The 27587-nt window shown below is 42.3% G+C and overlaps 1 protein-coding gene across 1 annotated transcript; it reads left to right on the forward strand.

Annotated features, from left to right (window-relative positions):
* Positions 1-965: 965 nt before the first annotated feature.
* On the forward strand, positions 966-24914 carry LOC310937728 (protein NLRC3-like). The gene is made up of 9 exons (XM_083902060.1): positions 966-1079; positions 1967-2089; positions 4454-4629; positions 9112-10924; positions 13318-13491; positions 22031-22204; positions 22354-22527; positions 23385-23558; positions 24670-24914. The coding sequence occupies exons 2-9, from the start codon at positions 2037-2039 to the stop codon at positions 24677-24679; spliced, it is 2748 nt and encodes a 915-aa protein (XP_083758186.1). The 5' UTR covers positions 966-1079; positions 1967-2036; the 3' UTR covers positions 24680-24914.
* Positions 24915-27587: the final 2673 nt, after the last annotated feature.

A 27587-nucleotide genomic window follows, 5' to 3' on the forward strand; every position in this document is an offset into this window, starting at 1 on the left:
AGACCGGGATAACATCCCCTCACTTAATAGAGAAGCTGTTGGGGGAGGTCCTAAACACACTTCCTGGGTCCTTCAGGAGAGCACTGGCTGAGGAGACTGTGGAGGATCAACTGGTCCCTGGGCCTGGGTTTCATCACTATCTGTCTGTGCTGCAGTGGAAGAGGACTTTCTCGGAACATCAAAGAAGGCCTTGTAGTCAGTCTCTGTGAATGTTCTCAATAGAACATCTCTAGCCGGTGTATGGGAGTCGAGGTGGTCGGGTGTGTTGACACCATGTTCATCTCCTAGGGGCAGCTGGAGGTCTCTGTACAAACCCCCCATAGAAAAACGCACTGCGGATCTGCAGTGGAGGGTGGTGCATGGGGCCGTGGCTACAAACAGACATGTGGCACATATAGATCCTAGGGCTGGCAGTCAGTGTCCCTTCTGTAACTGTGAGGAATCTCTGCAGCACTTGTGGCTCAGATGTCCCGAGAGTGGACTCTTCTCTGTGCTGCAGCGTTTGTTGAGGGGTTTAGGAGAGGTGCTGGAGGACAATCTGTTTGTGTTTGGACCTCGGTACTTAGCAGCCCAGCGCAGACAAGTTTCTCTGGTAAACTTCTTGATAGGACAAGCCAAAATGAGCATCTGGCTGAGCAAGAGGAACAGGATAAAAGGTCAGGGGTCGACTGATGTCGTGCTCATATTCAGGGGTTTGGTTGGCACTCGGCTAAAAGTTGAATTCACATATTACAGAATGGTCTCTGAGCTGGAGGAGTTTGTGACTGTGTGGGGGGAGGGGAACATTTTATGCTCTGTTGTCGATCAATCATTAGTTCTAAATTTTTGAAGCACAAAATGTTTGCACTGTTTATTGTTTATGTTCTGTATGTTGGCTAATTTTATGGAGGTGTTTTTATGTAAGTGATAATTGTGACCATTAAAGGAAAGTTAAAGGTCTCTCTCTCTCTCTCTCTGAAGATGAGTGGTTGTGTGGACACAGCAGAGTCTCCAGGGCCCAGTTGTCTGTCTGTGAAGTCTAACCAGTCTATCGAAGTCCCTCCACTCTTCAGTCATGAACCTGGAGCCTCAGACTCAAAGTAAGAAAGCTGCTACAAACCTATAACAGAAACAAACTCTTCCTGCTTCTTCAGTCACATCAGTGTGATCATATGTGGCTGTGGCTCCGTTCATGTTGTGTGTGATCACCATAGAACAGAACAGAAAACTGGGACACGGGGACAAAACATTTATCATATTACACAAATGAAAGAGGTGACACAAGCACACATATTTAATATTGAATTCTAACAGTTAACTGTTTTTTGAAGTTTTAAAAATTGTTCTCAACAAAAGTGGAATATTGAGGGTGTTCAGAAATAATAATATGTTCTTATGTTTCTGTTTTCTCTGTTTTAGGTCATTTTTAAGTCATTTTTTTTAAATAAACATATATGATGTACAAATATATCTAAATCATGTTTAAATTGAATCTCAATAATGTTATCTTTTTAAAAAACACCTGCCATTAAAGTGGTTTCTTTGTTTTCAGCAAATTCAATGGCTGCTTTTGGTTTTTTTGTTGTTCTTGGTCACTTTTGTGATTTTGTGACACTGTTTTTTTGCGAATAGCAAAAATAATTTCTGCTATTTATATTTTGTATTTGTATCAATAATAGCGGCAGGGTGGTGGGAGGCAACCAAAATCAAGGGCCGGCCTTGTGATGCCTTCAGGTATTTTTTTATATCGGGAGGAAACGGCAGCACTGAACAGGTCGTAGTTCCGACACAGACAGAAGGTCCATGACTTTGATTCTTCTTCACTAAACAAACATGAACGCATTGTGTCCACTGGCTAACCTGGCGAACAATAGCATACCAGAGCCAAACCGGCTCAGGTCTACTCTGGAGGTCACAGGCTGCTTTCTGATCAAAGTGTCTTTAAAAAGAACATCATCAGTGATGGATGTGATGTTTGTGTTTGCAGATGTCAGAACCAGAGACGGAGAGCAGCGTCTCCAGGACCCAGCGGTCTGTCTCTGAAGAGTGACTGGTCCATGTCTGAACCTCCTCCAACCTTCAGTAATGAACCTGGAGCCTTAAACACAAAGTAAGTAAGAGACAGTTTTTCCTGTGAAGGTCCACAAACAAACCTCTGTGTCTCACAAAGACACTCACACGCACGCACACACACATGCACGCACGTACGTACGCACGCACGCACGCACGCACGCACGCACGCACGCACACACACACACAAGATTCTCATGACTTCAGGGGACATTACCTTGACTTACATTTATTTTAACCATTATTAACCATAATTACTACTGGCCCGACCCTCAACCGAACCTTAAAACACATCTTCACCCTAAAATCTAGTAATTTATTATGGGGACCCTATAATGTAGGGGTGGGGTAAAAATCGATTCACATAAGAATCGCAATTCTAATCATCCACAATTATGAATGGATTAATAAACTTCAAAAATCAATTTTTTTAATTTTTTTTTTTTTAATGAAGTTTCTATTTTGAAAAACCACACAAAACACCAGTTTGTGTTATTTGTGTACAGTTTATTTGTGTAACTTCTGGGAGAAAAAGGCAGCTAGTCTAAGCTTTTATTTATTTAATAAGTAAGTAAGTTTTTATTTGTTTTGAATGAATAAATGTTAACTTTTGTCTTGTTTGCGTGATTAAATCATTGGAATCAATTTATTTAAAAATCACATTATCTTATACAAATGTATTGTTTTGATGCCATAATTTGCCTTAACAAACTATGCATTGTATCAATTTTTGAATTGAGAATCGTACGAATTGAGAATCGATTTTGAATAGAATCGTGACTAGGGATGTAACGATGCATCGTGACATGATTAAAAATCAGTACAAATGTTTGACGATTCGCACCGGTTGACAGAAAAAATTAATGGCGAATGCAAGAGAAGTAGGATATGTTATTTTTTTTAAGAAATAGGTTACGTTATCTTAAAAAAAGTCATTGGTTGGTGACTTACGTAGGTAAGGGGCACAGAACGAGGGAAGACATGGCGACGGTAGGCAACAACTTTGAGATGGAGGATGCACCTAGCTGTTTAAAATCACCTGTGATTCACAATTAATCGATGAATCGATTATTAATCGATTACTAAATTAATCGCCAACAATTTAGATAATCGATTCATCGGTATGAAGCTTTTTTCATGATTAAAACAAGATTTCCGATTGTTTTAGCTTCTTAAATGTGAATATTTTCATAGTCTTTGCTCCACATAAACAAATAAATCATTAAACTGAATCATTTTGGTTTGTGGACAAAAGAAGACTTTCAAGAACATCGTCATTTCCAGGTTTGACAAACACTGATCAATGATTTTTTAACATTTTCTGACATTTTCTGGACCAACCGATTCATCGATTAATCGAGAAAATAATCGACAGATTAATTGATTACGAAAATAATCGTTAGTTGCAGCTCTACTACATACACAAATACAACCGGTGAGAAATGGACAGACAAAACCAAAACAGCATGTAAATATTGCAAGAGACTGCTAACATATAGCTATAACTATAATACGTCATATTTTAATACACACAGCACATGTTTAGACTCTAAATGGCCAAATTATCTCCTCAAATTATCTTAAAACTGCGTTCCGTGACACAGAAAAGTGAGAAACAGCCACTGTTTCAATGTCATTCCTCTTCCACAGTGTTTCTCTCTCGGACGCCATTGCTCACTGTAGCTAAAAGCACAACAACCTTGCATAGCGACCCCTACTGATCGTGCGGGAAATTGCAGTGTGTATCCGTCACCACGACGGAGAAGTATGAAGGCTCAAGGGGTCTCCGTGGTTACGCAGTTGGAGAAGTATAATGTGGCCTTTACTTGTGAGAGTGTTTCTAAAGAAAGGAGATATTTTCATGTATTTTGTTGTTTAAGATGACCATGTAAGTTGCACTTCTTATAAGAGGACACAAAGTTTTTTTCCTACGAATAAAAGATAATTTTATTTGGTCATATTTTGTCTGTAGCTCATTCTGATAAAAATTTGCTAAACATCGTGAGAAAATCGTATCGTAAACAAAAAATCATGAACTGTATCGAGTCGTGAGTTGAGTGTATCGTTACATCCCTAATCGTGACCCTAAGAATCGGAATCAAATCGAATCGTGAGACACCTAAAGATACCCATCCCTACTATAATGTGACTGTGTAAAGTTTTACCCACAACATGGGTAATACATGGGCACACTCAGACAAAGTTGTAAGGACATAAACCCAGAATGTCTCACAGAGGACATGTTTGTCTCGTGTCTCCAGTCGTCACTGAGCTCATCATTTGCTTTTCATGAAGGTCAACAAACAAACAGTTGAGGGACGAGGGTTTTCATTCACTGTCTGTCTCAGCCACACACATGTCCACCTGTCCCTGACATGTCAGTAATAAAGAAATGTCTTCACAGAGACCAGTTTGCTGTTTCTGTGGACGAGCAGACGTCCCACTGTCCTCTGTGTCAGGATGTCCTGAAGGATCCAGTCCCCTCATACTGGGACCAGTCTGGTCCACCAGGACACTCCTGCTGTCCCCAGTGTGGACAGAGACCAGGACCAGGACCTGGACTTGGACCAGAGACACAGAGTAAGACAGAACATGTCTGCTGATGTCTTCACTCCTGAAAACAGGACTTTGAAAAACTAAGGCAACGTTTGACTGAAACTTCTTCATCACAGCATGTGATGTAAAGACCACGTGGCGTGAAGACCATGTGACAAAACAAATCATTCACATTTGTTCATGATCACTTTCACTTTGATAAAGAGCGTGTGACGTAAAGACCATGTGACATTGTTCTTGATCACTTTGGGCCAATTCCAATTCCTATCTTAACCCTCAATCTTAACCCTCAAGCTCAACCCTTATCTTTTTTTTTTTTTTAATATTTTTATTAGGAGGTAAGGCACATAAGCACAGCAAACAATGTTATAATTACATTGAATATTACATCACATCCACATGATAGTTGGAAATGTAGACATGATGATACAATACAAATACTGTGCATCATAATGAATGAAGAGTGAGGTATACGGTCTGCCTCCTAGGATATTTTCTATTTTTATCTATGTGGCCCAATAGGAACATAATCCGGCAACACACAATGTGCAAATACTAATAGAAAAAATAAATTAAAATAAAGTAACAATAACAATTGAGGATACTTGTATGTAAAAACTGAATAGTGTGTCTAAGCTACAGGGTGTAACCATAAATACAAGGGAATCCAAAAGACAGAAGAAAAGGAAAATAAATAAATGAATAAAAAAAAAACAGACATACATAATAATAATAATAATAATGATAAAAAGAAAGAAAGGAGGTGAGGGTCCATCAATCAGGAGGCATAGACTGAAGAGAGTGAAAGAATGTTAAAAAGGGAAGCCACTTGTTATAAAATTTATCAGAGTTACCTTTCACTGAATATCTGATCTTCTCCAGCTTCAGAAAAGACATGGTATCATTGAGCCACTGAGTGCTAGAAGGCGCTTTAGTTGACTTCCAATGGAGAAGAAGATGGCGTCTCGCCAGTAAGGAAGTAAAAGCTAAAATATGTAATTGGTTAGAGGTAAACCGGTTGTGGTCTTCCGGGAGCCCGAATATGGCGACATGAGGGGAGACTTTAATGGTCAAAGAGAGTATTTTTGACATGGTATCAAAATAATTCTGCCAAAAACGAGAAAGTAACGAACAGGAGTAAAACATATGAGCTAAATTGCAAGGTGAAGCATGGCATTTGTCGCAATTGTCAGAGATACTGGGATAGATTTGTGACAGTCGAGTTTTGGAATAATGGACTCTAAACAATACTTTAAACTGTATTAGTGTGAGACGAGCGCAGGCTGAGCTAGTGTAAATTTTCTTAAGAGCAGTGTCCCACCAGTCATCTCCCAGGTGTAGACCGAGCTCTTGTTCCCAAGCAGCCTTGACTTTGGTAACTGGTGAGCAATCAAAAGACAGGATGTCATTATAAACTTTAGAGATGAGTGACTTCTGAAGTGGGTTGTGGCTTAGAAGCTCCTCCCACTGTAGACCAGGTGATAATGAAGGAAAAACTGGAAACAAAGCGTTAGCGCAGTGTCTAATTTGAAAGTAACGAAAGAGATGAGAGGGTGGGAGATTAAATTCTCCTGAGAGATCTGCAAAGCTGCGAAAAATACCATCCTTGTAAAAATCTTTAAAACATTTCAGGCCCTTATTATGCCATACAGAAAAGGTTGAATCTGTAAGTGCAGGTCGAAATAAATGATTCCTCAATAACGGAGCTAAGGTAGATGTTGACTTACATTTAAAGTGCTTCCTAAATTGATACCAAATTCTAAGTGTGGAGCGAACAACTTGGTTATTTGTAAAGCCAGAGAGGTTGGATGGAATAGAAGAGGTAAGTAAAGCAGTTAGGGAGGATGAAACACATGACTGTGCCTCTAAATCACACCATGGCAAATCAACTGATTTGAACCAAAATGAAATCTTGTGGATATGTGCTGCCCAATAATAAAATTGAAAATTTGGAAGTGACAATCCACCATTGAATTTACATCTCTGAAGTGTGGACTTGCGGATCCTGGGTGCCTTCCCACACCAAAGGAAGTGAGAAATAGTTTGATCAATTGTTTTAAAGAACTGCTTTGGGAGGAAAAGTGGGAGACATTGGAACAAAAATAGAAATTTGGGCAAAATGTTCATTTTGACTGCATTAATTCTTCCAATTAACGATAGAGGTAAGCTTCCCCATCTTTGGAGGTCAGATTTAATTTTGGACATTAAAGGCAGGAAATTAGCAGAAAAAAGAGAGTTAAGGGTTCTGGTTACATTGATCCCTAGATACCTAAAACCAGACAGGCTAAATTTAAAAGGGATGTCAGACTGTTTGAGCATTGATGCCGAAGCATTGACAAGGTAGCATTCGCTCTTAGATATATTTACTTTGTAGCCTGAGAATGATCCAAATCTCTGAAAAGTAGATACGATTGTTGGGATGGAAAGGACAGGATCCGAGACATACAGCAATAAATCATCAGCATACAATGATAACTTAAATTCTGTGCCCAATCGTGAAATCCCAGTAAAAATGGAAGAGGACTTCAGAAAGATTGACAAGGGCTCTATAGCTAGTGCAAACAATAGGGGCGATAACGGACACCCCTGCCTAGTGCCACGGGCAAGAGTGAAAAAACTGGACTGTGTATTATTGGTGGAAATAATAGCTTGTGGAGATGTATAGAGGAGACGTATCCACGAGATAAAAACATTACCCAGCCCAAATTTCTTCAGTACAGTGAATAAATAGTCCCATTCAACCCTGTCGAACGCTTTTTCAGCATCAATCGAGATCACTACTTCAGGTGTTGCTGTGTTAGTTTTCGAGTAGATAATATTTAGAAGCGTACGGACATTAAAAAACAGCTGCCGCCCCTTAACAAATCCAGTTTGCTCAGGTGAAACAATAGTTGGTAGCTTCAGTGCCTCCTTGAGTAGAGATGAAATAGCTGTAGCAGTAGAAGAGGTGGAAAAGTCCTCTGGAATTCCCACTAGCCGTATGTTATTGCGCCGAGATCTTGCCTCCAAATCCTCACATTTATTGTCCAATCTTATCAGTTCTGTTGACAGATGCTCCACTTTCGCTTGTAAGCTAGTGATGTCGTCAGTGCAGCAGGAAAGCGATGTTTCCATTTCACCAACGGTACCCTTAAGAGCGCAAACATCAGACTGGATGTTTGTAATGCTGTCAGATAATTCCGACTTCACGGCTCGTAGCTCAGTCTTGATGTTTGACAAATTCTCGGTCAACGCCGCTTGAAGCTCGGTTTTGAAAATAGCCGCCATCTCGACGCGAAGTGACGAGAGCAGCTCGGCCTTAAAGTCGGGGCAAGCAGTGCCGCCTGCAGCTCCGTCCGGGCAGGAGGGGGAGAGACTAAGAGACGAGGATGCAGCGGGCGGAGTAGGCCGCGGTGGTTGTTTAAGTTTTGGAGGAGGCATTTTGTTCAGCAAGAGGTCAGCGTTGAGTAGAAAATATGGTGGTGGGGAAAACACACACCGAAAAAAGATACAAAAGTGTGCCTAAAAAAGTTTTGTTAAAGTTGTTGCAGGAGCTCAGAGAGGCGCGTCCTACTCCATCAGTCTCGAACCCGGAAGTCCTCAACCCTTATCTTAACCGGCCCTCAAAACCAAGTGTTGAGGGTTATTTTGTCACTTAGAAATGGGACACCCCTTAAATGCAGATATGTCTTCAGACTGTAGGGGGCAGAATAACGCGAAAGCTGTGTCCAGTCTGTCAACTCCAAAAAAGAAGAAGAACAACGCATTTACATCAGGATTATTTATTTATTATTTTATTTCAGTCAAGTTATTAGGTTGTCAGTTAGTTATAAGATGATACTCATACAAATACCACAACCAATTTAATTTAATTTGTATCACACTCGCTTCGCTGCTTTCAACGCCATCTTTCTTATGTGAAAACACGCAATGCATTCTGGGTAGCCCTTGCTCCCAAGGGTGGTTCCGGAAAATCTCAATATTGAGGGCGATACAGCCCTTAAACTCGCCCCTCAACTTAATTTTTCTGAGAATCGGGACAGCACTTGCACTAGCGCGCATTTTTGAGATTGAGGGTTAAGATTGAGGGTTAAGCAAGGAATTGGAATTCACCCTTTCACTTTGATAGAGTGTGAGACAAACAAACTTTGAAAAATTAAAGAACAGGAGAAACATGTTTCAAAGTTAAAGCTGTTACTCATGTTAATGAAGATGATTCAGTTTCATCCTCTACTGCCCCCTACAGGTTCAACAGAGGTTTACACATATTTTTGTTGTTGTTTTCTATGCAGATGATACACTTTCCTTCACAATCACCACAATCATGGTAGAATGATCAGTCTTCAGAATAAAGTTATTCAAGTCATCGTCTGAAAATGACAACAAACAACATTACAACAATATCACATAAAGATGTCACTTTGTCACATTTTTTTATTCAAAACTTTTTTATTTTTTCTGTCACTGATGAAAATAATCCTCAGCTGCATCAGATTCAGTCTGACTTTGTCTCCTGTCTTTCAGCAGATGTTGGTCTGCAGGAGGTTCTAGATGAACATAAGATCAATCTGGAGAAGAGATTTGAGCATGTGACTGAAGGAATTGATGACAAAAGAAGTAGAACCCTCCTGAACAGGATCTTCACTGAGCTCTACATCACAGAGGGACAGAGTGAAGAGGTCAATACTCAACATGAGGTGATGCAGCTGGAGACGACCTCCAAGAAGAAGATCGCCCAGGACACTCCCATCAAGTGCTGTGACATCTTCAAAGCCTTACCTGACCCTCAGGGGCGCATCAGAGTCGTCCTTACCAACGGTGTCGCTGGTGTTGGAAAAACCTTCTCGGTGCAGAAGTTCACTCTGGACTGGGCTGAGGGTTTGGAAAACCAGGATGTGAATGTGCTGATTCTGCTTTCATTCAGGGAGCTGAACCTGATCAGAGATCAGCAGCACAGCCTTCTCACGCTGCTCCATGTTTTCTATCCAACATTAGAGAAGGTCAGAGCAGAGAATCTCGCTGTCTGTAAACTTTTGTTCATCTTTGACGGCCTGGATGAAAGCAGACTCTCACTGGACTTCAACAGCAGGACGCTGGTTTCTGACATCACACACAGGTCATCAGTCAACGTGTTGCTGACTAACCTCATCCAGGGGAATCTGCTTCCCTCAGCTCTCATCTGGATAACTTCTCGACCTGCAGCAGCTAATCAGATCCCTCCTACATGTGTTGGCAGGGTAACCGAAGTACGAGGCTTCACTGACGACCAGAAGGAAGAGTACTTCAGGAAGAGATCCAGAACAAAAGATCTATCCAGCAGAATCATCTCACACATCAAGACGTCCAGGAGCCTCCACATCATGTGTCAAATCCCAGTCTTCTGCTGGATCAGTGCTACAGTTCTGGAGCACATGTTGACCACAGAGCAGAGAGGAGAGCTTCCCAAGACTCTGACAGACCTGTACTCACACTTCCTGTTGGTTCAGACAAAGAGGAAGAAGAACAAGTACGAGAAAGGACGTGAGACGAGTCCACAGGAGCTGATGGAGGCTGACAGGGACATTCTTCTGAAGCTGGGGAGGCTGGCCTTTGAACATCTGCAGAAAGGAGACATCATGTTCTACCAAGAAGACCTGGAGCGGTGTGGTCTTAGTGTGACAGAGGCCTCGGTTTACTCAGGAGTTTGTACAGAGATCTTCAGAAGAGAAAGTGTGATCTTCAAGAAAACAGTCTACTGCTTTGTTCATCTGAGCGTTCAGGAGTTTCTGGCTGCAGTCTACATGTTCCACTGTTTCACCAACAGCAAGACAGACGTACTGCAGGACTTCCTGGGAGAAGCAAACTTTACTCGTTTTGGAATCGTTGCTAACAGAGACTTATCTCGAGATTTCTTCCTGAAAGGAACAATGGAGAAATCCCTTCAAAGTGAAAATGGTCACCTGGACCTGTTTGTTCGCTTCCTTCATGGACTCTGTCTGGAGTCCAACCAGAGACTCTTAAGAGGTCTGCTGGGTCAGACTCAGAACAGTCCAGAAATCATCCAGAGAGTCATTGAGAACCTGAAGAAGATGAACACGAAGAACATCTCACCTGATAGAAGCATCAACATCTTCCACTGTCTGACAGAGATGAACGACCAATCAGTGCATCAGGAGATCCAAGAGTTCATGAAGTCAGAGGACAGAGAACAGGAACTCTCTGAGATCCAATGCTCAGCTCTGGCCTACTTGCTGCAGATGTCAGAGGAGGTTCTGGATGAGTTGGACCTGACCAAGTACAGAACATCAGTCCAGGGTAGGCTCAGACTGATTCCAGCTGTGAGGAACTGCAGGACGGCTCGGTGAGTTCAGACATGATCAATAACAGACTTTATTTTTCAACATAGTTGTAAAAGTAATAGTAATATTTTTCCGTGACTTTTTCAGTCAGTTCTAGTTTTGTGTTGTACCAGTTTTATTAGTTTTGTCTCCAGTTATTATTTTTTCAATATTTCATGTAATACTGGAGTAAGTGGAGAGGATGCTGGTGTGTGATGTGTCTCACACTGAGAGACAAACATGGACAAGACAAATAATTTCCCTTAAATGTTCCTAACCTGGAATATGATTTAAAAATATCACTTATCTCCTCACATATTTAAACAACAGACAGAAATAAAACATTATTTCTACAACAACATCATATCCAACGCTATCATTATTTTGAATTATTCACAGCATGAGGACAAACACAGGTTTGACAAGGTCAAAGGTCAGATAAAGCTGCTTAAACTTCTTAACTTTTCTCTTTAATCCACTAATGTGAATTCTTCAGAACTCAACTTTGTTTAAATAATATGAAGAATGTGTGGAAAGGACTCAGTAAGTCCCTGTTCATATGAAATGATAAAAAGCTTCAAGTGTCACATTATATCTCATTATATCATAATAATATCTTCTGTTTGTATTGTTATTGTTTGATTCATTGATTCTTTTCTTTGGTTTATAACTATCCAGGCTCCACCAAGCCTGTTCTCCCGTTGTTGTAAATATAGTAGGGCTGTAACGATATGCGTATCGAAATCAAAATCGCGATACTTAGAGCCACAAACCTGTCTCGTGGCGTGAGAAAACAGAATCGCGAAACGCTCTTTCTAACTCCCAGTTATTTTTCCAGTCAGCCACAAGATATGAGCTGTTAGTGCTACCAAACTTATTTTTATTAAGGGTGTCAAATGATCACGTTAATTGAGATTAATTAATTACAGTCATCATTAACGCGTTATGTTTTTTAATCACGTTAATCTCTTCTTCACTGATGTCCCCGCTACCGGGGGCAGTGTCAGACGCAGCGACAAAAGCGTCATAAAACCTTGTCTAACTTTAACAAACACAGACATGCTGCATACCCACAAAAAGGTCAGAAACTTGTATAAACCATTCTTATGTTCTCCTGCTGTTTGATCCGTCGGTGTTTTAACTGTGTTTACCAAACACAGTTAAAACACCGACGGATCAAACAGCAGGAGCGGAAAAAACCTGTTCCAGTGTACACGTTGAAAAGTGGCACCGGAGCGTCAGCGTGATTATGTAAACGGGAGAATTCACAGATTCTAACGGTACCATTTTTATCACTCTACGAACAAGATTCACGGATCCAGCCCCAAAATAAGAGCAAAACAACAACTGACTTTGAAGAAATACAAGTGGAAATGTTGTCTTACCTTTGCTGTTTATCAAAACAAGTTATTTCCACCGGAACAAAACTGCTTCTAATGAAGAACTACACTTCCCAGCATGCTTTGGGGACAAATCCCAGTCTGATTGATCATTTACTTTGTATATTTCAATAGTATTATTTTGTTACAGAAAAGAGAGAAATCTTTGGTTATTTATTTATTTATGTTCAATTCTGTTCAGTGTTCCATAATATTTGTTATTAAATGTTACATTAAGTTGCTATATAGGTAAATGTTGTTTAAATAAAATGTTTTTTAAATTTCAAAGAAATCGTGGAATGCATCGAATCGTGGGTCAAAAATCGTGATACGAATCGAATCGTGAGTTTGTGTATCGTTACAGCCCTAAAATATAGTTTTCCAAAGAAAGACATAATTAAACAAACAGATGTTCTTGGTGGTTCTGTTGTGTTCACTGACCTGTCGTGATAACTGGTTCAGTTATTGATCACTTTGCACTTATTATCACAGATTTTTACATCTACATCTATATTCACTAAAGTCAACCAACGTGACCAAACCTGACCCAAGTCTGACATTTCAACCCAGTCCGACTCATCAGGACCTGGGTCAGGTGTCCGTGCTCTGGTCTACACGGGTCAAACCAAACCCAAAGACCTGATCAGAACCTGTACCTGTTCAGATCCAGAGAAGACTGCTTACCCTACATTAAGACACAGAGTTGAAAAGTTAATAACCATCAGCTGTGAAGTCAGTGCTGATCGGGTCTGTGTCTCTGGGCTGCCTGGGTCAGACCAACATGAGTCCAGGTCTCAGGTGTGTTCCACACACTCAGACTGAGACACTGTGACTCCATGTTCATGCAGAACATCAAAGTCCAACCAAGATGTTTCATGTCAAACACAACAAGAGAAGATGTTGATGGAAATGTTTTTCTGTGAGTCACATTTGATAGTTTCTATAATCACAGACTTTATGTTTGAGAGACTCAGTGTGAAGTCGTGCTCTCAGCTCTGATCACATGATCAAACACTCATCTTTTATTCTTTATTCAGGTTGAGAGGCTGCAGTTTGTCAGAGATCAGCTGTTCTTCCCTGGCCTCAGTTCTGAAGTCAAACTCCTCCCACCTGAGAGAACTGAACCTGAACAACAACAATCTGCAGGATTCAGGAGTGAAGCTGCTGTGTTCTGGACTGGAGAGTACACACTGTAGACTGGCAACTCTAAGGTGAGTTCACTGACTGAAGCTGTTGTTGTTTTTTTAAACTTTAATTTTATTAACAATAAATATTAAACATTAAAATCAGCGACATTGACCTCGCCTGGGACCCACCACCAGTCAGTTACAGGCCCAGCCTTTTGGATCTCCCTGACTCGCAAAGAACGTTTGGAACCCTTAGCTCTCCCTCTGGATGGCTCCCAGCACTGTCTGGCTGTTGACGAAGTGAAACTTCTCTTCTCACTTTTCACTCCAACCTTGACCAACCTTCCATGCTTCAAACCGTACCCCTTCAGGCGTATGGTGAAGACGGCCCCGCAGACCTCCGATTTGACCTCGTCGCCTTTCTGGTCGAGGGGAGTTAACTTGGCCTTTGATTCCACCAGGGAAGATACAGCAAGGTGCCGTAGGACTCACAGCTTCTGTCAGAGAATGTAATTCCCCAAGGCTTACCCCTCCAACCGGAGGGTGTGAGGGTCCTGTGGAATTTGATGCGACTCAGGCGGGTGTATTCCTTAAATAGTTCCATTTAAACTTGGCAACCCTACTTACAGCAATTGAGGCTGGTGTGCTGGTCAATCCAAGCTTTCTAGCGGCTTGGTGTGTGATTAGTGTCGGAGCCAGAATCTGCGAGGGACCCGAGGCTGTCCCCTCACTCTGCCGTGACATACACAAGTGTCAAAGGCCTGGTTAGTCTTTTGAGTCTTTGGGGTCTTTTGGAAGGAAAAATGTCGATCCTGTGGGTCCCTAGACACTTTGTGCATGCCTTGGCGCATTTCACATCGACTTTCTTCTCTGGTAAGGTGGCTCTCCTGAAAGCTCTGCAGCAGAACAGCGCCCTTTCATGTCACCACAGACAGACTTGACAGTAAGGTTTGCTAGCTTATGTAAGCCAATCCATTTGCATGCCGGTGGAGTTATTATAGGGTGGTTCATGGAGCCTTCACTCCCCATGTCTGTGAGGTCTACTATTGCCCTTTCCACGTACGTCCAATCAGCCTTCCAACGCCAATAGCCCCTTCTTCTTCCGCTGAATTTTGGCAAACTCAATGGAGTGAATTTCATGTTGAGGGCATCTATGTCCGGGTCTGCATTCCTGGCTCACAGCATGTCTACTGTGTTGTGGTACTTGTGCTTGATGATGCCCTCCCTGGCTAGGGCGTCTTACAGTCGACGTCCATTGGGTCCATCTGCTCCAGTGCTTCGACATCGAGGAATCTACCATCGTCGGTCTACAATTTTGCCTTTTCTTCTGACAGGAGGTGGCTAGTCTTGGCATTCAGGTGATAAATGTGTGTTGTCAGGATACCCTGCGCACCAGATCTCTAGACTAGACTAGATCTCTGCTATAGGTTTTCGAGAATGCTGTCAGACATTTTTTTTACATTTTGTTATTAATCTTTTTATTAATTGAAGAACATAAGCCATACATGCCACTCTCAAGTATGTAAACATGCCACCATTCAAGAGAAAAAAAACAGAAGAAAAGCCAATTCACATCATTGCAAAAGCACCCACACTCCATCCCATCATAGTACTCGTATACAGTTTGTGAATCCATCCAATCAATTTAATTTCTTTCCAATAATTAAAAATTTTATTGGGCAATCCCAAATCACATGGTAATGTGTTGCCTTATTCTCGCCACAGGATCTCCAACAGGATGTACTTGCTCCCAGCGAAATCCTTTGAGCTGGAAAAAATCTAGCTATACTCTTCCACCCAAATTCTCTCCAGGACAGAGCAGATGTACTTTTCAACTATTGCAAAATCATTTTTTCCCACACTTCCATCTGGATCACGGTTTTACTCTCCTTCTCCCATTTCTCCTTTGTAGTGTCTTCTTATATATCTTTGATATGTTTCCACGTCCAGGGTCTGATCTGTATCCGAGTCGAAATATCTTCACTATACCCAATTTACTTTGTTGCAATTCTTCTTTCTTGTTATTTTCTGTAGTTAATGTCTAAGTTGCAAACATCTATAAAAATCCTGATTGGTTAAACCAAATCTGTTCTTAAGATCCTGGAATTGTCGAAGCATGCCCCCCCATAAAGATCACAATGTCTTATTAACCCTTTATCGGCCCACTTTTTAAATCTTGCATCCATCCTGTTTGGTAAGAAGTCTGAGTCATATCCTATCCATCTTAAAATCCAGTATGGTTCTTTGGCCTTGTTTTCATTGACTAGAGAGAAAGATAGCCTTGCCCCCCAGCTGCCTCCCTAACTTTTGTGTTTTAAAAACTTTACTTGTAAAAACATCCGCGATTATGTCCACAAGTGAAGCAAACAATAAATTGAACAAAAGTCAATCATTGTAAATATAATCTCAGGCCCTGACTCACTTAGTTACGGTCCTGCATCACACCTGCAGTGCGCGTTCACAGTCTGGCTCACACACAGCGAGTCTGCTGCTGTGGCTCTGCATTCCGGCACAGAGTGGAGCGACTGCGCGGCCCCCCCGACCAGTACACTGTAGGGCCATGTAGCTCATATGTACAACAAGTGTTCATGTAGGATGAAGATGCTGAAGACTATGAGACAGTGTGGGAAACATTTAACAAATACTTCATACCTAAAGTGAACGTTATCCATGAAAGGGCTTGTTTTTATCTCAGAGTGCAGAAGCACGGTGAATCGGCGGAGGAATATATTCGCATTCTCTACGAGCTAGCTGAGACCTGCCAGTTCGGTCCGGCAAAAATAGAGAATATTCGGGATAGGCTGGTCATCGGGATTGTGGACATAGTTATCGAAAAAACTACAGCTGACAGCGGACCTAACACTGGAAAGAGCAGTGGAGATTGTGAGACAGTCGGAGCAGATAAAAGGGCAAATAAGCCAGCAGGCTAGAGCCAGCTTGACTGACGCTAGCTACCTCAGTGAAGTGGCGCGAACACATGCACGTGCAGCTCCAACCCCACAGCACAGAGGAAGGGGGAAAAAGCACAGTAGTTTCCACACCGCAAGCCCAGGACACCGCGGTGACAGGGGCAAGTGCTTCAGGTGCGGTAAGGATCACCCCAGACGTGCAGCCTGTGCAGCTAGAAATGCTCAGTGCAGAAACTGTCGTAAGACTGGACAATTTGCTGTAGTGTGCCGTCCTGCCAGAGTGAACGAGGTAACCACAGTGGGGCCGGAGGCTGACCACAGTGACAGACATTTTCTAGGTGAGATCAAAACAAAGTACACCTACATTGCAGACATACTCTGAATACTCCGAGACACTCCTGTGATTTTCAAGATTGATACGGGCGCTGATACCAGTGTGATATCAGATGAAACTTACCACAAGCTCAAACACCTTCCCCAGTTAGCAAGAGATGACATGGACTTTGACAGCCCAAGGGGAAAACTTGATGGTCTCGGACAGTTCACAGCTTTAATAAAGTACAAAGGCCGGCAATACAAGTTCATCATACATGTGGTCAAAACAAACAGCTGCAGCAATCTCTTAGGCCGAGTGTGCAGTTGCCATTGGACTTGTGAAAATAGTAGACGTTAGCATGTTTGATACAGATGTGGGCCTCTTGAAGATAAAGCCTGTTAAAAAATGCCTGCGAGACAATGCTGTACCATACAGCGTGAACACTACGAGAAGAGTGATAAAACCCCTCAATGAACTGGGATGCAGCACAAGTCGACACTTTCAATAAGGTGAAACAATTCATCTCCCACTTAGCACCCACTCTTGCATTTTATGATGTAAACAAACCCTCAATAGTGAGCGCAGATGCAAGTAGCTTTGGGCTTGGTGGCGTTCTGCTACAGCGCCATGTCGAGGTACTGAAACCAGTAGCCTTTTGCTCCAGATCATTGACTGATGCAGAACGGCACAAAGCGCAGATAGAGAAGGGGTGTTTGGCGGTCGTTTGGGCCTGTGTGCGAGATTCTCTACCTACTGTACCTGTACGCGGGATTAGACAGCTTCACAGTGCACACAGACCACAAACCATTAGCCCCACAGATCAACAACAAAGACCTCGACCTGGTTCCCCTGAGGTGCCAACGCGCCATGCGTCTGATGAGGTACAACCCCACTGCAGAGTATGTGCCAGGGAAAACACTGACAGTAGCTGACACACTGTCTAGACTCAAAGAGTTAAATATCAGAACTGACTTGTGATGTTTCAGTGTTCGAAGATGCAGCTCACGCAGCATGGCCAGTGTCGCTCTCCAAGCTAGAGCGGATCAAGCAAGAGACAAGCACTGACTGTGACCTGCAGATGGTGAGTAAACTGGTGACACATGGGTGGCCAAAGCATGTGGGCAACATCCCAGTACAGGCCAAAACATACCACCAATGGGGTAACAGCTTGTCAACCTCAAAGGAACTTCTGTTGTATGGAGATCGAAATGTTATCCCACACAATATGAGAGGTGACATACTCCACCGTTTGCATGATGGGCATCACTAAGTGTTGTGAGAGGGCACGAATGAGTGTGTGGTGGCCCAGACTAGAGAATGAGATCCAAGAACTGGTGACAAAGTGCCCTGAATGTATAAAAATCAGACCGTCACAGAGGAAGGAGCCTCTGATGACAACACTGCTACGTCAAAAGCTATGGCAGAAGGTTGGAGAAAAAGAAACTACCTGATTGTCATTGACGATTTCTCTCGCTATTTGGAAATACCACACTTACCAGTCATGACCAGTGAGACCACCTGTGTGCGGCTAAAGATCATCTTTGCCAGGTGGGGGTGTGCAGATAAGCTACACACAGACAACGGACGACAGTTTTCTAGTACGGAGTTCCAAAGCTTTTCTGTGGCTTATGACTTTAAACACATCACCTCCAGCCCTTACTACCCTCAGTCCAATGGTGAGGCTGAGAAAGCAGTTCAGACGGCAAAAAAGATTATTCGACAGGCCGACCCGTTCCTGGCTCTTATGAGTTACAGAGCCACACCCCTACAAGCCACGGGTGCCAGCCCTGCACAGCTCATGTTGGGCCGTCAGATTAAGACAACTGTGCCCAAAGTTGACAAAGTCCTCGCCCCAAAGTGGCCTGACTTCACAAAGATGCGTAAAGCCGACATACATCAAGGAGAACTACAGACGCACTTACAACAGGCGCCACGGTGTCAGAGCACTCCCACCTCTCAGAAAAAGGGGAAAGAGTAGTGGTGAAACTCGACGGAGAGTTAAAATGGGGGACAGGAGGGACAGTCCAACAACCACACACAACACTAAGGTCCTACCTGATCCAGACAGACTGTGGAACAATGCGGAGGAACAGGCGCCACCTGCGCCCAACCTTCCTACCAGTTCAACAGCCAGACGAGACAGAGAGCACGCAGGTGAGTGGACAACCAATATCACCCCTGTGCTCACATCCAGATTCACCTGTCAGAGGGACTGTTCCAGCAGAGCCTGGGAGACATGATCAGGCTCGGGTGACTTCCAGTGGAAGAGTCATTTGTCCACCTGACAGATTCAAAGACTATGGGCCTGATTTACTAAAGCTTTGTGCGTGCAATAACGTGTGCAAACTGGATTGCACACGCATATTTGCGTTGATGCTGATCTACTAACAGAGCGCAACGAGGAGTGCGTCCCTCAGACGGGCAAAATAGCACTAGCAACCCATTTAGCGTTCTTGCCTTAATGCATATGCAATATGGGGCATTTACACGCTATTTTGCGTGATGGGAGGAGAAAATGTAAATATGTTATTTTAGCATGCGCAAAGTGATTTATCAAACCTGAAACTGATTGCGGCGTCTATATTTAGCACGTTTGAAAGGCAGGTTTTAACTGGCACAGCGGTGCACACACATGGCTGCGGTTATTTATAGTTATATTATATTTGTAAATCAGGAAATTACGCGTTTCCAGAGCATGTTCAACTACGTGTTCACAGATGACGCACATTCATTTCTTATTTGGTATATCTGAATAATTTAAATATAGATATCCAGAGGAGAAATGTGTGTTTGTACTGGTATGGGCTTACCTTGGTCTGCAGTTTGTGGTTCAAGGAGGGGTCGTACCTATGTTCCCCGGTTAAGACCGGAGGAAGACCATAACGGGTCCAGCTCTAATCTGGTCTACTCTCGGTGCACGGCGAAGTGCAGGCGGCACAGTGTGTAAACGTCACCAAAACCTCACAGGCAGGTCCAGTTCCAGGCACATTTAAATGCAATAAATAATCACAACAATCACTATTTAATGTAACTATCTGAATCAGCTATAGATATATCATCTATATCGATTGTCCCGTCGCCTCTGATGTCAGATCAAAGGCTGTTGGCACACGTAATGGACACTCAGCCTGACTGAATGAACACAGATGAAACCAGGGACGGACTGGGACAAAAAGCCGTTGTGATGATCCGCTTAATTTATTTATTTACTTAATGACAAGTAAGTCACTCATCCATTGAAATTAGACCTATGTGTAGTGTAATCTTGAGAGAAACAGCAGAGCGCCCCCTGGCAGCTGTCAGTGAGCTGCAGGTGAGTCAGGAGGAGAGCGCAGAACCTTTTTACCGTCAGGTGAAACATGTTATATATAAGTTACAGAGTGTTCCACTAACCTACATTGCAGGTTAATCATACTTAGGTAAATTGCTATTCAATCTAATCATTACCTGCCTCGGTTGTATAATTCTTAGGAAGAGACAATGCAGGTTTTCTTGGATATTGTTTGCATACATTTATATCTATGACTCAAACGAGGGGAGATGTCATATGAGTGTGGTGTCTAGGGGACTGTTTGTGTATGTGTGCACTTATCCGAGTTCATGTGTACTGGTAACGGCGGCGAAAATACTTCCGATTCAGGTTGTAAGTACTGATGGTGTGTGACACGAGAGCTAAAAATAAAGAGCGTCAACAAGTAAGTAGTAAGTAACATTGCCGGTTATTCTTTGGGAATGAACCTATACAGAAGCCATACATAAGAAACTTTTTAGAAATATTAACACCAATGTACTTAATTGACTTCGATTCCCAACTCACTTTAAATCCCTCTCTAATGGATTGGTTAGGGGAATAATCAAAAGTTAAAATGTGAGATTTGTTGGTATTCAGTTTATAACCTGATAATAAACCATATTCTCTCAGGGTTACGAGCAATTCTGGAAAGGGAGCCGATGGATGCTCCAAGTATATCAAAATGTCATCTGCGAAGACGGCAATTTTATGTTCTTCTTGGGACACCATGATCCCACTTATAGTTAGGTCCATAAATATTTGGACATCGACACAGTTCTCTTTATTTTGGCTCTATACACCACTACAATGGATTTGAAATTAAACATACAAGATGTGCTTTAACTGCACACTTTCAGCTTTAATTTGAGGGCATTTACATCCAAATCAAGTGAACACTTTCTATATGTGCCTCCCACTTTTTAGGGGACCAAAAGTAATGGGACAAACTAAACGATCATAAATCAAACTTTCATTGTTTAAAACTTGGTTACAAATCATTTGCAGTCAATTACAGCCTGAAGTCTGGAAGGCATAGACATCACCAGACACTGGGTTTCATCCCTGGTGATGCTCTGTGAGGCCTCTACTGACACGGTCTTCAGTTTCTGCTTGTTCTTGGGGCATTTTCCCTTCAGTTTGGTCTTCAACAAGTGAAATGCATGCTCAATCAGATTCAGGTCAGGTGATTGACTGATAACATTCCATATTTGCCTTAAAAAACTCTTCGGTTGCTTTTGAAGTTTGCTTTGGGTCATTGTCCATCTGCACTGTGAAGCTCCGTCCAATGAGTTCTGAAGCATTTGGCTGAATATGAGCAGATAATATTGCTGGAAACACTTCAGAATTCATCCTGCTGCATTTGTCAGCAGTTACATCATCAATTAATAGAAGGGAACCAGTTCCATTGGCAGCCATACATGCTCACACCATGACACTACCACCACCATGCTTCACTGATGAGGTGGTATGTTTTGGACACTGAATCGCTTTTTTTGTTTTTTCGATTTGGGCATATTATAAACGCCTCTTTAACTTTTTCTATTAATATGTAACAGTCTTTCGAAGAAAATATGGCGTTTGTCTTAATGATCAGGGAGCTCTGTTGTTATGCTGCCTACCTCATGGCTGCTCAAACGGAAGTCTCTTCTGTCAGCCATTCCCTTCAGCCAGGAAGGAATTGCTTTGATCAAAAGCCAGCGACGTCGAGTCTCCAGCAGTGACGACAAGTCCTCAGCCAGCGACGAGTCTCATAACGGTCCAGTTTACAACTGTCTAGATTTTTACCGACTGCTTCCTACAGCTCAATAAACTACCCTCTGGGAAGGGCGACCAAAACAAGTATGGTGGACAACTCGAGTGTCTTTAAGAGGTTTTATTCAACACACTACTTAATAGGTTGTAAACCGACAAAGCATACAGGTTCTGATGATCAGTTACAGATGAAGGACAGGAAAATAAAGATTAGCATACAAAAAGTTCTTTGGTGACAAAGCTTTCATGAAAACTGTGCTTTGATTACACACTGCACACATGCTCCATACCTGCTTGAAAGTTACACACACACACTGTCATTGTCTAAAGTCTCATGTTTTGTTCTTTATTCAGGTTGAGGGGCTGCAGTTTGTCAAAGATCAGCTGTTCTTATCTGGCCGCAGTTCTGAAGTCAAACCCCTCCCACCTGAGAGAACTGATCCTGAGTGAGAACAATCTGCAGGATGCAGGAGTGAAGCTGCTGTGTTCTGGACTGGAGAGTCCACACTTTAGACTGGAGATTCTGAGGTGAGTTCACTGACTTTAAACTTTGATTTTATTAATATTAAACTCATTTGATTCACTGATGCATAAAATAAACAACTTAAACACACGCAGAGTCACAAACACACACACACAGTCATTGTCTAAAGTCTCATCTTTTATTGTTTATTCAGGTTGAGGGGCTGCAGTTTGTCAAAGATCAGCTGTTCTTCTCTGGCCTCAGTTCTGAAATCAAACCCCTCCCACCTGAGAAAACTGAACCTGAGTGAGAACAAGCTGAAGGATTCAGGAGTGAAGCTGCTGTGTTCTGGACTGGAGAGTCCACACTGTAGACTGGAGCTGCTGTGGTGAGTTCACTGACTCTCTGTTACTGTTGTAAACAATAAACAGTTGAATCGGTGATTGTGAATGAATGAATTCCACTCTAAAATGTGGTTGTTCCATGTTTCCTCAAGCGTACGAGGAAGTGAAACACCAAATAAAAAAAAGAAAGAAATGAAACACGGCCACGATATTAAACCAACGACAAAAACCGATCACCTGAATGCGCAAGTAGTGCGTAAATACAAGTTAATTCCTCCACAGAAACCATCACATTTACAATCCAAAATGTTATTTAACGTCTCCGAAAACGTAGTTGTACTCTGATAATGAGTTGAAATTGTGAGTGAAAATGTGTAAATGTCCCTTCCTTTAGATTGTAAAATACGCTTTTTGTGTGTGAGTGTGTGCGCGAGCGTGTGTGTAGATTAAAGATGACTGGGCCAAAGCGGACATGGCAGTATAAGTCAAAATTAAATACAAGAACATCCTGCAGAATGGTGATTCTTTTTTCTTTTTTTATTGTACTTGATGTGGACATCACAACTACACTGGACAAAGCAGATGCATCGTTTGAGTGTTGTAGCATGTGTGCAGCAGGGGTTGTAGCCAATTCACAAGTGCCCTGTAACAATGGACAAGCATACATTATTTTACCTATAGGATGCCTAGACATTTACAATTGACAATTAGATGTAATTCTAAAGAAGTGTGATTGAGAACTTTGAACTGTAGAGGGCAGTATTCAACCTCTCAGTTTCAGCCTGCTGGAGTTTAGGATGATTACTGAACACTGACTCCACCTGTTTGCAATGACAATGAAGAGATTCTGATTCTGACATTAAAACAAAAACTTTATCTTTGTGTTTTATTCTTGATTCAGGTTGTGGGCCTGCAGTTTGTCAGAGATCAGCTGTTCTTCTCTGGCCTCAGCTCTGAAGTCCAACTCCTCCCACCTGAGAGACTTGGACCTGAGAGAGAATGGTCTGCAGGATTCAGCAGTGAAGCCTCTGTCTGATCTTAAGAAGAGTCCAGACTACAGACTGGAGACTCTGAGGTCAGTAGAGTCCAGACTGGAGACTGTGTGGTCAGTAGAGTCCAGACTGGAGACTGTGTGGTCATTAGAGTCCAGACTGGAGACTGTGTGGTCAGTAGAGTCCAGACTGGAGACTGTGTGGTCAGTAGAGTCCAGACTGGAGACTGTGTGGTCAGTAGAGTCCAGACTGGAGACTGTGTGGTCATTAGAGTCCAGACTGGAGACTGTGTGGTCAGTAGAGTCCAGACTGGAGACAGTGTGGTCAGTAGAGTCCAGACTGGAGACTGTGTGGTCATTAGAGTCCAGACTGGAGACTGTGTGGTCAGTAGAGTCCAGACTGGAGACTGCGTGGTCGTTAGAGTCCAGACTACAGACTTAAGACTCTGAGATCAGTAGACTACAGACTGAAGACTCTGAGATCAGTAGAGTCCAAACTACAGACTGAAGACTCTGAGGTCAGTAGAGTCCAAACTACAGACTGAAGACTTTGAGGTCAGTAGAGTCCAAACTACAGACTGAAGACTCTGAGATCAGTAGAGTCCAAACTACAGACTGAAGACTCTGAGATCAGTAGAGTCCAAACTACAGGCTGAAGACTCTGAGGTCAGTAGAGTCCAAACTACAGACTGAAGACTCTGAGGTCAGTAGAGTCCAAACTACAGACTGAAGACTCTGAGGTCAGTAGAGTCCAAACTACAGACTGAAGACTGTGAGATCAGTAGAGTCCAGACTACAGACTGAAGACTCTGAGGTCAGTAGAGTCTAGACTACAGACTGGAGACTGTGAGGTCAGTAGAGTCCAGACTACAGACTGGAGACTGTGAGGTCAGTAGAGTCCAGATTCTAATTTTAATGTTGTATTTGGCAGGAATTTTTTTTTTAGATTTTATTCTATACATTTATTTGCATAAATAATCATATAGAAACAGCAACCCCTTCTGGCAAGGAGGAGTTTCTGCCAGTACTTTTACATACTTATCAAGGCCTTTGTTGTCGAACGATCACTTTCCCATAACAACTCTAAATAACTTGTGTTTGTAAGTTAATGTCAAGTGATAATTGTAAACATGGAAACGGTGAACAGTAGGTCACTGATTCACTGCTGTTCTCCTCTCTCATCTTCTCTCAACAGCTGGAAGTGAGGATCTTGGTGAAGGTGAGAGTGAAGAGGACGGTGTGTGTGTGTGTGTGTGTGTGTGTGTGTGTGTGTGTATGTGTGTCTGTGTCTATGTGTGTGTGTGTCTGTGTCTGTGTGTGTACGCACGCATGCGTATCAGAGGCGTTTTATGCCAGCACACTATACTAAAAACTTGTGTACAGCGGCTATGCGATGACATCAAACCTCTAACGTGCGCGTGTAAATTCCATTCACTTTCAATGGACAGACGGGCGTCATGTATGTGTCACACAGACGCTGCACACGCGTTGTTGCACATATGCCTTTGTGACGGGTGCGTGAGGGGTGAACTACGCCTCAAGTATGTGACGTGAAGACCACGCGTGACTGTTAAGTACAACACACACACTGAAATCAAATAGCGAGGGGTCATTCATGCCGTGCCACCTGCACATGCAGTGGACGTCTGTGCATGCGCTCGTCCTGAGTTTAACAGCTGCAAGTATTACCAAGAGAGACTGATGTGACAGCACATGTTAAGGTGTCTGAAGCATTGGCTTCAGTATAATAGTGACACACGCGTCGTTTCATTTTTGAAATTTTTGAAACCAGGATTTCATGAAAATCACGTTAGATATAGAGAAAAAAACAACACATTTTACGAGCGCAGCTACTTCCACAGACGCTTCCCACAGCAGTGGATGGGGCAGAACCATGTGCTGTCCGTGGTGCTGATCCTCATTTGAGGATCCAGCACCACGGACAGCACATGGAAATGTTCTTCAGCAGAATAATTGAATTCAGTTCAAGGTTATACAATTATAATGATATATAAAGTAAACTGTATGGGTATTGGTTTGGCAGCTGAATAGCGCATGAGCGGACTCTCCCGTCTCGTCCGGAATAAAATTCCTGAAGTCCTATTTTCCAGCATTGCCGAGGTAGTAGATGATGATAAATGAATACCACTAGTCATTAAGCATAAGCAGATCTTAAAGACAATACTCATCTCTCCAAATCTCGATACTGCCACCGGTTTTTTTTTCTTCTTTTCCAGACAGTGTGCACGTACAATAATCATTTAAATGAAATGAAAGTTGTGTGTCAGTACATTGAGACGAGCGCGCGCACAGGTGTCTGCCGCGTTCGCATTTATCACCTGTCACCCTTCATTATACTCGCACTATGCGCATCTGTATGCACGTGTATCATACGCATGTTTTTCGGTCTTTATGCAGGCGTAGGCATTTTAGTATAGTGTGCTGGCATAAAATTCCCCTGATAGTGTGTGTGCGGTGACAGAAGATGAGTTTCATCCTGAGGCCTGCACTGTAGGGCTGAACGATTATGGAAAATAATCTAATTGCGATTTTTCGTGCCAATATTGCGATTGCGTTTCGATTATTTTTTAAAGGTCTTAATCTTCTGTATTATTAAACAAAGACAAGCAATACATCGTAAGTATGGCCAATACTATTTTACATTAAAAATAAACTGTTCTTTCCTGGAAGACAGACCTCTGTTATGATGACATGAGGTGATGCATGAATAGATGATTTTTATTTAACTACTTCAATCACAATAGCATATTTGGAACTTACAAACATCTGAACATAAAGTGCTGAGAAGGAACCCTGGTGTTAAAATGAAAGTCAGTCACAAGTCACACAAAGTGCAGATTGCATATATATATGTATATATATATGTATATATATATACATATATATATACACACATATTTATAAAAATATGTGGCTTTACCACACTCAGTTTTTTGACATCTGTGAACTGCTAGACAGTCATTAAATATTATAATAATAATAATAATAATAATAATAAATAAAATATACACACAACCCGTTTTGAAGTGCGATCATATGGCGTAACTAGGGATGGGAATTTCAGACAGATCTTCAATCGTGTAGACGGCTTATTGTTGTGTCAACCCCCATTCTTAACATTCGCGCAAGCTCTTTCGCACTACACACGCGCACACACACACGCTTGGACACGCACAGTCACTGAACAGCTGTTCGGACAGCGGCTGAAGCTCCATAGTCACCTTACCGACCCGCCGTCACCTATTCCATTCACAAAAACGGGCCGTGACTCGTCCTTCCGCAACGCGCGCATGTGAGAGCGCAGGGAGCCTGCATGTGACCAGAGTGCAGCGTCTGTGGTTAGACGATCTCGTTTCGATTATATCACATGTTTTACACACGCATGTCACGTGAACAGCGTATAATCGCAGCCTTTGCGGTTAGAAAATTGCACTTGATCATATCGCGATATTATCGCAAATGCGATATATCGTTCAGCCCTACTGCACTGTGACGCCACTTCAACAGATCTGTGACACAAACCATCTGAAGGACACACCAAACAAAAACACAAAGGACGTTGATGGAGTTTTTCTGTGACAAACACAGACTGCTTTTTATTTGACACAGATTTTGAAGAATATGTGTACTTGTAACTAAATCTGCCCGAAATGTTGGAGAGACATTTAATTTAAGTATGCATATTCTTTAAAGTCTGAGTCAAATTAAAAAGCAATCTACTAAATTTACTCATACATTATAAAAGCCTTAAAACTAATTTTCCTCTTTCTGTCACTGGAAAATTGTTTCCATCCACAGACAATAAATTATCTTCTGTGTCTGCAGTTCTGGTTTTCCCAGACAAAATGTCAGACATTCACAACTCTAACAAAACTATCCTGAGACAAGTTGTGTCTCTTTTATCCATTCACGTGAATCAGCCATCTTATCACATTTCAAACATCTCAATAGAAAGACTAGTAATGCAAGTGGTATCTACGTGGTTCGAGCATGAAGCGCGCAAGTCGTTGTGCGCCCACGTCCGTGGTACTGGTTATTATCAGCGCTGTCCCTGAACACAGAGGCGCAGCTTGTGAACAGACAAGGCAGGCA

The sequence above is a fragment of the Microchirus variegatus genome, assembly GCF_963457635.1.
Source record: "Microchirus variegatus genome assembly, chromosome: 15".
In the NCBI taxonomy this organism is placed as follows: Eukaryota; Metazoa; Chordata; class Actinopteri; order Pleuronectiformes; family Soleidae; genus Microchirus; species Microchirus variegatus.